The sequence below is a fragment of the Patiria miniata genome, unplaced genomic scaffold (genome assembly GCF_015706575.1).
Source record: "Patiria miniata isolate m_02_andy unplaced genomic scaffold, ASM1570657v1 HiC_scaffold_3, whole genome shotgun sequence".
Taxonomy (NCBI): domain Eukaryota; kingdom Metazoa; phylum Echinodermata; class Asteroidea; order Valvatida; family Asterinidae; genus Patiria; species Patiria miniata.
Window position 1 is genome coordinate 14804048 of NW_024037069.1, and position 13875 is coordinate 14817922.

General features: G+C 42.5%; 1 protein-coding gene across 3 annotated transcripts in view; it reads left to right on the plus strand.

The window, feature by feature from the left end:
* The first annotated feature begins 6000 nt into the window (after positions 1 to 6000).
* The window catches only part of LOC119737294 (E3 ubiquitin-protein ligase HUWE1-like), a 95086-nt gene continuing 87211 nt past the window's right edge, over positions 6001 to 13875 (plus strand). For all 3 annotated transcript variants that reach the window (XM_038211520.1, XM_038211522.1, XM_038211521.1), the window contains exons 1-2: positions 6001 to 6103; positions 12529 to 12612. In XM_038211520.1, coding sequence (XP_038067448.1) covers positions 12568 to 12612 — 45 coding nt within the window. In that variant the 5' untranslated portion in view covers positions 6001 to 6103; positions 12529 to 12567. The remainder of the gene's footprint in view (positions 6104 to 12528; positions 12613 to 13875) is intronic.

Genomic DNA, 13875 nt, shown 5'->3' on the forward strand with positions numbered 1-13875 from the left:
GAAATAAGATGTTTATATCAAGTTTGACAAAATCGGACAAGTAGTTGTACTATTAGGCATACCTTCACATCGATATGTGCACAAATCATATATGTACATTGTCATGTATAGGTTTGTATTAACCATTTTATGAATGGAATGTGCCGGGCCACATTTTAGGGTTGAACGCACAGCCACACAGGGCCAGCGTTAATCCGATTATGTAGCCCTGGACCTCTGTGTGGTACTCTGCGCGCCAGATTTAAACTGTAAAATTAAGTGAACAAAAGTGGGGGTAACAAATTCATATGGTTGATCCGTTGGACACTGATGCTGCTGAAAATGAAGAGGGCCAGCAAGAGAGCGAAGTAGCAAGCGGTATCCTAAGGAGGCTATGGAGATTGACGAAGGTGATGTTTTCATGGATTCTGAGGACGTCCCTCAGACTTCGCCACAATGTCACTTGTTATAAATAGCTTAGTAGTCTTTCTGTAACGTCGGTTCAGAAGTTACTAAATAAATGCTCATCAGTTGCAACGAGGTCTATGCGCTAAGTTGTACTTATTTCTCCCGTCCTATGACCTTGAAGATGACCTTAACACAACGATGAAGACCTGAAATTGACACATCCTATGACCTCGAAGATCATGATTAACCATATTGTTGACATAAAATTATCTTTGGGTTAATAAGAAAAATTCTGAACAATAAGCTATTATTACCATATCAATGGAAGTTGGACAAAACTCGTGCATGTCAGAAAATGAAAACAATGAAGTATTTTTTAATGAAATGCCCTTGACCCTTGTCCTTGGAGCAAGAAAATGACCTCTGATTTTTTCTAAACCACCATCATCATTGATTCCATGACCCTAAAAATAAATATAACGGTAAGCTTTTTATCCACTGGCTATATTTTAAGATTTCCATAATATTGGGTCAATATCCAAAACTTAGGGGGTGGGGTCAAATATTGAGCCATAACTCCAAAATAAAATGCAAAATGTTTTTTTATTGAATGACCAAAATGACCAAAATGACCTTGACTTTCGTCTGAATCACGTGACCTTGACCTCCAGCTATCTTAGAAACCTCAAAAATCGATTCAGCACCCCAAAAATGTATAATTAAGACACCAAGATCATCAAAATGGGCTCATTAGTCACTGACATAATGACACTTAGTGTTTTAATTATTCGCACGGCAGCCATCTTGGAAATATGCAACTTAGGGCATCATGGGACTTTTTTTTTTCGCTGGCAACATCAAAATTCTTTAATCCCATGTCCTAGGGATTCTAAAAATTATCTTGGAATTTAGTTTTAGGGGGGGGGGGTGCATGGGAACCCATTTCTCCTGCCGTACTATAAAACCTACCTTGATAAATTGCTCGTTATACAGAAGAAATCTTTAAGATTGATTAATTAATGGTTCTAGTTTTAAAGATCACTCTACCCCGCTATTTGTTAAGTTCAACACATTATCTGTATATGATCTTTATAAATATAAATTGTGTGTTTTAATGTATAATTTTGAAGAAAAAAAACATACTGCCTTTGATTTAAATCGTTTTTGTTGTTGTAAAGAACACAGATATTCATCATTACGGCACAAGGTCGTCAAATAAGCTTCATCTTAATAAAGTTAGAACATCCCTACACCTCTCAACTGTACGACACCAGGGGCCCCTCCTTTGGAATAAAATTCGATCTCTCTGCCGAATGACCCCAATTGGAGCATGTGAATTGTATTATAAAAAAAACACTTCTCACTACGGTTAATGTCAATGGTGATTAAGAGCAAAATTATTACTTTATTGCCAAGTAAACTTATTAACAACACATTTAAAAACAAGGATAGTAAATTTACTTCAAGTAACTTGTTATTCTTTTTTTGTAAAGTTTCGCATGAGCCCATGAATTTAATGTAATAACATATTATTGATATATCCTACGATTAATCGTGAATTGTATAACTACATGTATTCTTTGTGAAGGGGGCAGACCTAGTACAAGCTTCGGCTTCTTGTCTGGCCTCCCCATTATTATTATTTCAAGTTCTGTTAAAATGTTTACCTTATGTACATTATTTAACTTAATTACCTTACAGTATGGAAATAACCTGAAACGTGAAACCTGGATGCGATGCAACTCGGTCCCAAACCAAGTCAGTTCGAGTCAACTCAATACCAAGTCAACTCAGTACCAGGTTAACTCGGTCTCAGGTCTACTCGGTCTCAAGTCAACTCGGTCCCATATCAACTTGCTGGGGAAAAATGCTCTATAGCAAGGCACTGGGAGCGAAAATCAAACTGCGTCATGTTAGAGGCCGTGCCATGTTAGGGTACATCAACAATACGCGTTAAAGTGGTTAATACGTCATACACCGCTAAGGCCACGCCTTGCCGAGGTTACGCGTTTCACACAAACCTGGTCTCTATGTAGCGATGCCCACAAAATACGTTAAGTAACGTATGTAGTTATTCATTTTATATTGCAACGGATAAAAACATGATGAAAAAGTGACCACCGTGCTATAAGGCCAGGTTTGTGTAGAACGCGTGACTTCAGCAAGGCGTGACACCAGTGGTGTATGACGCAATGATCCACTTTTAATGCGTATATTGTAGATGTACCCTAACATGGCACGGCCCCTACATTGCGCAATTTGATGTTTGCCCCTATAGTGCCCTGCTAGAGCATTTTCTCCCCATCAAGTTGATTTGGGACCGGCCTGGACCGAGTTGACATGGGACCGAGTTGTCTTGGTAATGAGTTGACTCGAAACCAACTCAGGCGTGACACCAGTGGTGTATGACGCAAGGATCCACTTTTAATGCGTATATTGTAGATGTACCCTAACATGGCACGGCCCCTACATGGCGCAATTTGATGTTTGCCCCTATAGTGCCCTGCTAGAACATTTTCTCCCCATCAAGTTGATTTGGGACCGGCCTGGACCGAGTTGACATGGGCCCGAGTTGTCTTGGTAATGAGTTGACTCGAAACCAACTCAGGCGTGACACCAGTGGTGTATGACGCAAGGATCCACTTTTAATGCGTTTATTGTAGATGTACCCTAACATGGCACGGCCCCTACATGGCGCAATTTGATGTTTGCCCCTATAGTGCCCTGCTAGAACATTTTCTCCCCATCAAGTTGATTTGGGACCGGCCTGGACCGAGTTGACATGGGCCCGAGTTGTCTTGGTAATGAGTTGACTCGAAACCAACTCAGTCGGGGTCAGCTCGGTCCCAATTCAACTCGGTCTCAGGTGCCAAAGAAAATATGTGGAGAAAATTTCGGCAATTTGATTCACAGAACGTGTCTTTTTGTGTATGTATTTTCCGTTAACCTTTTGATGTACTTATTTGGTTTAATCATTGATTTCGAGGTTGTCCCGATTGTACCGCTCGTACTTGAAGCAGCGTGTTTCCCCGCCAGCGGCTGCCTAGCAAGTCGCTCGTTGCCCGCTGTTCTAGCGCCACATACACAGTCGCGCGCGCAGTATACGCGTAGTACCGTGCGATATATGGCCATCGTGACTAGCGTTGTGAATACCTAAATTCTCCGTTATTTTTTAAGAATCATCGACCGGAAATATAGTTTAGACTAATTAAGACCTGAGGTTTTATCACATTTGAGGGTAATTTTCGAAAGCTTTAGTGGCGCAAATTAAAATAAATCAGACCCCAAATACACAATATACATGTTTTCTATAGCGATTGCGGTGCGGCGACCCCCACTCAATCCCACAATGCACTGCGGTAAACATTGCGTGACGTAATTAGTACAGAGGGTTATTGATTGCACACCTGTGAAGGGGTGCAAGCTATTAGACTGATTCTCTGACCTTACAATTCCCCAAAGTGGGGTCAGGGAACCAGACTACAAGAACAGGAATGGTTTTCTTGGTTTTTCCAGCATAAGTGTTGTAGTCGAGTACTTTTTTCCGAGTACCGAGTACTGCCGAGTACTTAGGTTGCCGAGTACGAGTACGAGTACCTCCGAGTACAAGAACATCCAATTACGAGTACGAGTACGAGTACTTGTATTTTCGAATACGGCCAAACGGCACATCAGTGGTTCATGCGTAATTGCGGCCCAGGCCCAGTCAGACCGATATACAGACCCACACACGGCTAGCTGTTTAATGTGTTTGTCCGGACGTGCACATAGGAAAATCGGGAAACTTTGATTTCTCCACAAGCCAATCAACCATTTCAAACTGAAAGTATCGATAAAATATAATGAGTACTTTGCTGCCCGAGTACGAGTACCGTCATTTCGAGTACGAGTGCTTTGACATTCGAGTACGAGTACGTGTACTTCAAAAAAAGTACTCGAGTAGTACTTGAGTACGAGTACCGAGTACGAGCGAAATTCATGTCGTCAACAATGGTGGACGCGCTTCGAATGTATTGTTGAAGTCACGAATTTCGCTTCGCTTTCGCTTTCGCGTGAAGAATGAACCGGGCTTACTACAACACTGCTTACACAAGCCCAAAAACGTGAAACAAGTCATTTTAACAATATTTGCTATAACATCCTAAACCTCCAAAAAAAAAATAGGAGGGCGAAAGCAAATGTTGTACATTCCCTTTAAAGCCCGGTTCATACTCGGCGCGAAAGCGAACGCGAATTTGTGATGTTATGGCAATTAAGTATTCGCGCTTCGAATTCGTAAAAGTTGAACATATTTCAACTCGGGCGAATTTCGCAGCGAATCTTTCATGACGGCAAATTCGCTTCGCATTCAGCATTCGCGTGGAGTTTGAACCGGGCTTAAGGTCGGTTCATCATATAGTTTCGGCGCGAGAGTGAACGCAAACTCGAAGTTGTGACATCTGGGCAAGTTTTTGTCCTGCGAATTCGCAAAAGTTGAACACAATATTCAACTCCAGCGAATTTCGCTGCGAATGCTTCGTGACGTTAATTTCGCATCGGCACTCGTATTAAGTATGAACCATCCTTTACATGTTTTACATTATCAAAACGCTTCAAAGAATTAAGTTGTGGCCTTGTCAGGTTATCCGTTCTTAGGCCTTATTATCATGAATTCGTGTTTATATTTTTAGTTAGTTATCACTCTTTTGTTCTCAATGTTACTTGATCCTGTATAACATTAATCCTCCTGAATGTATTACTGATCCTTGTAGACGCATACCCACACTAGCACGTGTGTAGTTGCCTGCAATCGGGGACCGTCCTATTGTCCCTCTTTTGTGTGTATCAACTGGTTTTTTTTAGGAAGACCTCCCATATGTTTTGTACATACACGAATCCAAATTGGGGACCTCTTGGGAATTGGGGACCCTATTGTCCTCCATTGTTCAACGTCCCAGTGGCGCACTCGGGCCGTGGGGGGCCTCTGGGGGCTTGAGCCTCTTCCTCAATGGGTTGTCACTTTTTATTTTTCACGCTGGCGCCGTGCAAGCGTGTAAGGTTGTGATGCAAGATGGTTTCCTATCCTAGGGCTGTCTTAAATTGGGATGACGATGTTTGATGGATAAGTTCATCAGGGAGCTTGTTGCAGTCTTCAATCGTCTTTGGGAAAAAAATTGTGGTACGCTTGCGTGCGGCATTGCAAGGAAGCGTATAAAATGCCCCTTGTTCTCGTTGAAAAGCGTTATAATGAAGAGAAATTTGTAAAACTCATCTGCTTTGTAAATTTTCAACTCCTGTTAGTTGCTCAGGCTCCGTTTCGAATGCAAGAAGGGTCGATCGAAATGCATATTATTCGACGCTCAAAATTTGTCATGGTCCACAATGAAAAAGAAATACGAGCGAAAATAAGCGCGCGTAAAAACCTAGAGGTTTGTGATTAGCCGCACGTGTTCGAAACTAGCAAAAGACGTGCAACAGCAAAAAAAAACCCACCACCCAAAAACCCCCCAAAACCCCACACACACTCCATCAAGCTCCGCCCTTTGAGTCTCAGAATCTCAGAATCTCAGAAAGTTGACTGGATATCGCCGCTGGGCATCATCATCCAGGTTGACTTCACGCGGTGCCGTGCAAGCGTGGAACGCCCTCTTGAGGCGAGCTGCAGCAACCGAATCGTTCATCCGGGACATATACTGTACTTGCACGAGTAAAAAAATGGCGATAAGTTGAATTGCATGTAAGTGTTTCTTTCTTCTATTTTCGTAATTTTTGGCATGGTTTCAAGTGGCTGATCAATTTAAAGTATTCCATTAGAAGATACGACCCCAAAAGTTTACAGAACTAACACCTTTGAATTATACCCTTGCATAGAAGTTTTGCATTGTCTTGCTTTTTGAAGTCATTGATTTGAACAGTAGAGGAGCTAGAGGGTTATTTGCGACGACGATGACCATGACTCAACAGTCAGTCATGTCAGTAGCCCGGCGGTCGTGTAGTCCTAGCCCGACTGCATCTGGCCGTACAGTACAGAGTACTATCGCAAGCTCTGTAGTACGGCCAGACCGCCAATGCTCCCCTAAACGCTAAACTGTGTAATGTAGCGATTTTGCTACCAATTTTGATCGAGATTATCTTCTCATCTACATGATCTAGTCCGAGTAACTTGGACCCAACTTATCGCCTTTTTTAACATTTGGACATGGTCTGGCGATAGTGGGGTCCAAGCTAATATCGCGAGCTGGACAACACCGTCCCAAAAACCAACATACTCCAACAAAAAACATCGGATTTCACCTTCAAAACGGCCTCCAAATTACTAGATATGCCACCTGAGGTACAAGTAGACATCGATGATTAAGATGGTTGTACTGAAGTTTACTTACGATCCGGAAAAAGTGAAATTTTCCGTTCATTTCGGAGAGCTCCCCTTGAACACGTTAAATTTCCGATCGTGTTTAATGTTTGAACGACGCAATTTCTTCTTCATGCCCAGCGTACATTCGATGGTCCCCGTATCCCGAGTGCGATTCCGTTACCGAGCGCGCGCGATGCATCGATTATGATAATGAGTCACGTTTGTAAACACACATACTGTACATGTGCATTTCGAACTGTAAAAGGGAATTGGGAACCAGCTTGAACTGGTATCCGCCATAAAAGCTGCGCTAGTTCCCGACTCCCTATTATCGTTTGAAATGCATATGTGTTTACAAACGAGATCCAGTCTACTCATTATCATAATCGATGCATCGCGCGCGCTCGGTAACGGAATCGCACTCAGGGTACGGGGACCATCGAATGTACGCTGGGCATGAAGAAGAAATCGCGTCGTTCAAACATTAAACACGATCGGAAATTTAACGTGTTCAAGATCGCGAGGGGAGCTCTCCGAATTGAACGGAAATTTTCACTTTTTTCCGGATCGTAGGTAAACTTCAGTACAACCATCTTAATCATCGATGTCTACTTGTACCGCAGGTGGCATATCTAGTAATTTGGAGGCCGTTTTGAAGGTGAAATATGATGTTTTTTGTTGGAAAATGTTGGTTTTTGGGACGGTGTTGTCCAGCTCGCGGTATTAGCTTGGACCCTACTATCGCCAGACCATGTCCAAATGTTAAAAAAGGCGATAAGTTGGGTCCAAGTTACTCGGACTACTTCTCATCCAGGACTGAAATTTCCTAGCCCCACTAGTGTGGCCGCGGTATGCTGCGCTGAACCTCTGGCCACACACTGTGGTACCGCGCACTACTGAGGGCGTTTTCATAAAATTTACAGGCATTTTCTTACATATGGTTGTATTCTATGATGTCCCATCTATCACTTCCGGGATGCTTAGGTGTAATGATGTTCAATTTTCCGAGATATTCTTGAATCTTTCTGGAGCCCATATGCACTCCTGAAACGTCTGGTGATGGCAGCCATTTTGAATGTGACAAGAGATAACCTCAAGCTGTGACGTCGCGTTTATGCAAATTGCTTGTTGAGCGAGGGCGCGAGTTGCAAATGCGACGGCTGTTTCCTGTGTCGCGCGCGTCGTCCAAGCCGTCGACATCGATGCCCGCGCAGCGCATGCGCAGGGTATTATTTTCATTTTTAATTGGAACAGGAAACAGCCGTCGCATTTGCAACTCGCGCCCTCGCTCGACAAGCAATTTGCATAAATGCGACGTCACAGCTTGAGGTCATCTCTTGTCACTTTCAAAATGGCTGCCATCACCAGACGTTTCACGAGTGCACATGGGCTCCAGAAGATTCAAGAATATCTCGGAAAATTGAACATCATTACACCTAAGCTTGCCAGAAGTGATAGCTGGGACATCATAGAATACAACCATATGTAAGAACCTGCCTGTAAATTTTATGAAAACGCCCTCAGTAGTGCGCGGTACCACGGTGTGTGGCCAGAGGTTCAGCGCAGCATACCGCGGCCACACTAGTGGGGCTAGAAATTTCCTAGCTCTACTGAGCATGCTGAGTGGAGCGTTGAATGACGGGTACCCCTCCATACAAACGCTCCACCGATTTGCCATACTTCAGTGACGGCGTCACAGTAGCATAGTGTACATACCACACGAGGACAAAAAGACCCCCCAAAAAACGGTAAAGAGAATACAAATGAGAGAGACAGTTACCCTGGATTGATCTACACATTCATGACATTCATGATCGAAGAAAAACAAGTCGCACGTGCTCCTTGGGTGTGTTCAAAGCCTATACTGTTGTACGGCGCGGATCGGAGCACGTATCATTACACGAAACAGTCAGTGATAAAGCGCGACTTGTTTTTCTTCGATCATGCAACGCCGGTGACGTCACGTCAGACGCCCTCATTCGGCAAGTCGGGGCAAAGACTGAGCCTCACGGCAAACACATTGAGCTGTAAGTTTTCAGACTATTTTGCTGGTTTTTTCCAAAAGTTTCGCTGTTTGGGAACAATATGAGGGGTCTGATGGAATGTCATGAATGTGTAGATCAATCCAGGGTAACTGTCTCTCTCATTTGTATTCTCTTTACCGTTTTTTGGGGGGTCTTTTTGTCCTCGCATGGGTATGTACACTATGCTACTGTGACGCCGTCACCAAAGTATGGCAAATCGGTGGAGCGTTTGTATGGAGGTGTACCCGTAATTCAACACTCCACTCAGTAGAGCTAGAAATTTCCAAAGTTAAGGTTCCTAGTTGTTCCTGGTCGTACTCGTAGACATGGTAGAGGCACTATTATAGTCATACCTTTTCGAAAAAACGTTCTTTTATCTAAAAATGTTCATCCATCTGGCCAAAAGACGACTTTCAGTCATCATCTCCCACAAATATCGTCCCAAAAATGTTCCACTTCCTCCATGCGATTTCAAAATGGTGGCCGTGTTGTAATGTATGCATTATGCGGGCGCGCTTGAGCAAGATTATGAATATGCATTGATCAGTTCATGACCTCGTGTTTTGTTTGGCCAGCCGCCCCGCACGCCTGACAGACGTCATGAAATGAATGCATATTCATAATATTGCCCAAGCGCGCCTGCATAATGCATACATTAACAACGCGGCCGCCATTTTGAAATCGCGTGGAGGAACATTTTCGGGACGAAATTTGTGGGAGATGATGACTGAAAGTCGTCTTTTGGCCAGATGGATGAACATTTTTAGATAAAAGAACGTTTTTATGAAAAGGTAAGAATTCCTCTACGACTAGGAACCTTAACTTTGGAAATTTCTGTCTTGGATGAGAAGATAATCTCGATCCAAATCGGTAGCAAAATCGCTACATCACAGTTTAGCATTTAGGGAAGCATTGGCACTCTGGCCGTACTACAGAGCTTGCGATAGTACTGTACGGCCAGATGGAGTCGGGCTAGTGTAGGCCTAGACCCACTAACTGCGGCGCTAGAAGTTAGAACTCCTTTTTTGACATTTGTGTGGTCTGTCGCACAAGCGCCCCACAACGCATAAATCCTCATTTCGGAGAGTGCATTTTTCCAGACCATTCCAATCAAAAGTTGCCAAAAATCATGAAAATCACTCACAATACCTTTCAATTAAACCCGTGAACGTGGCTTGTAAACTACGCCACGCTCTTGTACCATTTCGAACCAAGCGAAATCGTCCTTCCGTGACAAAAACTGAACATTGCTTTACCGTGTGATAAGTACTCACATACATGTATCATACTGTATCAAGCTTTCTTGAACATGTTGAAATCTGCTTTTACGCCAAATCTGGCATTTAAACGAAATTCGAGGTAAAATCTGGCAAGATCTCGACGTCCTGCAACCTCCTCCTGATGCATGTGCTTTACCACGTGATAAATGCTGCGGATAATTTGGTATCGCACTGACGCTCTGGGCACTCGTTATGTCTGGATCATAAGTGCGATTCCAAATTATTAGCTGCGTTTATCACGTGGTCTCTTGATTGGCCAATCTGACGCCGCCCGATCATATGCGCCACAAGAAGCAGACGGTTAGCTCGGAGGGCTCCAATAATTTGGTACGTGACCCTGGGTACTTGTCCAGTAAACGTTAAAATCTAATTTCTACATGTTCGTATGGGTCTTCATGACGGCAAAGTTTGTTGAAATGACACATCCTGAACATGCAGGAAGGCAAATTTAGATTTCTAGGTGAGTACTCAACATGCATACAAAATTATGTATGGCGGATCGATTTTGCCAGGTTCGAAATGACACAACAGCATGGCGTTGTATACAACGCCACGTTCACAGGTCTACCTTTCAACATGTTCAAAGTAGCCTAGCTCTACTGAGTGGAGCGCTGGAACTTTGGTACCCTCTGTACAAGCGCTCCACCGAATCGGCATACTTTGACTACACATTTAAATCACTGACAGTGACACACGGTATGCTTGTACATAGGCCTACCCTTGGGGAGAAAAGGCCCAAAAAACTGGTAAAGAGAATACAAATGACAAAAATAGTTACCCCGGACAGACCCACATATTCATGACATGCCATAAAACCCCTTAAATTGTTCCCAACAATTGGTAATTTTGGAAAAACAAAAAATTCTGATAAACTTACCGCTCACAATTAAATGTGTCTACCGAGTTGTGCCATCCATTTCTTGGCTATAGCGCGTTTGTGACGTCATTATCGAAGAAAAACTAGTTGCGCTTAATCAACGACTGTTGCGTGAAGTGTATGGTGCCCCACGCCGTATGACAGTATGGGCTTTTGGCGCGGAGCACATATCACTACACGCAACAGTCGTTAATTCAGCGCAACTTGTTTTTTCTTCAATAGTGACGTCACACACGCGTTCGACGATCTAGCCAAGAAATGGATGGCACAACTCGGTAGACATTTAATTGTGAGCAGTAAGTTTATCAAAATATATTGTGCTTTTTTCAAAATTACCGCTTGTTGGGAACAATGTCATGAATGTGTGGATCTGTTTTGGGTAACTGTTTTTCTCATTTGTATTCTCTTTACAAGTTTTTTGGAGCCTTTTCTCCCCAAAGGTATGCACAAAAATGCATACCGTGTGTCAGTGATTTAAATGTGTAGTCATAGTATGCCGACTCGGTGGAGCGCTTGTACGAAGGGTACCGAAGTTCCAGCGCTCCACTCAGTAGAGCTATTTTCAAAGTAGCCCAAGTAACTAGGACTCTACGAATCGCCTTTTTTAACATTTGGTAATAGTCGGGCAATAGGCTGCCATTTTGAATTCAGGAAAAGTAGACTGGTGCATGGCTGGCTAGACTGTTTCCTGGCAAGCATCAGACAGACCAATCACAGGGCACTTTGATTTGTCACCTGACCAATCACAGGGCACTTTGATTGGTCACCAATCCAGGTGACCAATCAAAGTGCCCTGTGATTGGTCTGTCTGATGCTTTTCCTGAATTCAAAATGGCAGCCTCAAACAAGGTGTTTGTACAAGGATGTTTCCCGAATTGAAGGTGAAATTTCTCTTTTCTTCCAAAAGGTATGTAAACCTAACCACCACCATTTGTATTTCCAATTCCCACTGAAGCCTACAGGGTCGCATAAGGCAGTTTGAAGACTGTTTTGGGGGTGAAATCTGAAGATTTTGATTGGGGGCTAGTACTAGCAACACATTCTCTATGGACTATTTTCAGTAAACACGTCGCCCACGGACATATTAACCAAATACCAAACCTGGGGCACATGTTGGCATAATTCTGGACACAAGGAATACATATGTGAGCAAAATTTCAGCACCGCCATCACGTTAAAATATGAAACAAAAACGTATTATAATTTGTTTCAGTAGACCCGATGGTTGTTGGATGTCCTACTCAGCATAAATAACCATTTTTGGGAACCTCGAGTAGAAATGAAAGCAGTGAAATAGAGCTTCATAAAACCATTTATTACAAATTTAATCCAGTCTGCTATGATGAATAATTTAGAATTCGTGATTGAACACAACTTTATGTTTTAAGCCACATAAAAAAATGAAAGTGAGGCCAGCTGGCACCATCTCATTTAACAATGAACAATTTACAAAATAGATTCAAGGATCAAAAATGGCTTCACCCTGAATAAGGTCTATACTCGACGTGACAGATTTGTAATATACTCATTATGACGGATTTGTAACGTTTAAATGTTCAAATGTGCGGTTATGTATACATGTACCGGTAAAGTTACCAAAAGCTGTATTTTTCACTCCCCACACAGAATTTCTTCATGGTTGATTCCTGATGAACTGCATTCATCATGAAAGTTGACCGGAGTAAACTCAAAAAGAGTGCTTCAGAAGTGGTAACAATTGACCTCTCTTTGTTTCAATCCTCAACTCCTTGGCGGATTTTGGTGAAGTACATGTACATGTAGCAAGAAGGGTTATAATTAATGTGTACACAAGTATGTAAGGTGTAAAACAGTATTGACTCTCCCAGTGGCAAGTCTACTTTTCAGAAAAATGTAAAACACTTTAAAGCTATAGTCCATCATTTGCAGCTATCCAAAAAGTGACCGATGTAATTATTGTTGAAAAACATACTTGGTTGAAAGATAGTAAGGGAACTAAACTCCCTGTGAAATTATTCTTTCTGGCATGCTGTCATTTTGAAGAAATCAACGAAAGTAGTTCGTTAGTAGTTCGTTTTTTTTTTATACGGCGAAGAACGCGCAAGCATTGAAACGATGCACACACACGCGCGCCTTCTATAATTCGTCGGATTAGTGCGCGACATCGCGTAGCTGCATCCGGCTCAGTGCGAACGTGTCTCGGACGCTGAATTCAGGCCCAATTCAAAACATGATTCAGCAACTTTTTTATTTGAAATCGAGATCTTAGAATGTTGTTTTTCTCAAAAAATACAGCTGCAGCTTAGCTGAAATTTCATCAGCTTAGTTTTTATCACCCTTCTTTAGATTTGAGAATGTTTGTTGCTTCGAACGAACAAAATGCAAAAATTACAAATGATGGACTATACCTTTAAGTTAGTTTCAGGTGACATGAAGGGATATAAAGTGAGCACTGAGCAGAATCTGCCTGCATGCCCTGAGCTTAATCACACACAAGAATTGTGCAGTGTAATCCATACTCCACATAAGATTATCTGGAAGGAATTTGAAGTGCGGGTGCTATTAAACTGTATTGGTTTTGCAAAACTTTGAGGGTTGTGAAGTGCAGAAGAGTAGTCTAGAAAGGTTAACCTGTAAGTTAGTGTAACAACTAAATCAATCAAAGTCAGGGTTGTTCTGGAAATGAAGTTAATTTGAAGGAAGTTGGCTCATTCATTTTAGGTGTTTTTTTTTGACAAAATGACAAAATGGCTGTCCACAACAGTTGACCCCTTGTGCGTGAAATTGTCTTTTGTCAAATTTATCAATAGGGCAAAAAAAAAATGGTTCTGCTTCCGATTACATTCGCTTGTACCCCCCTGCCCTGCACACAGGGCTCTGGGACACGCTGATAAGCTTCAGAATCTTGTGAAGGAAGTGGGTATGGCATTCTTGGTAATTTGTCATGACCTATGTATAAAGACATCTGGCTTCAGCTGTTTAAACCGCAGTTAG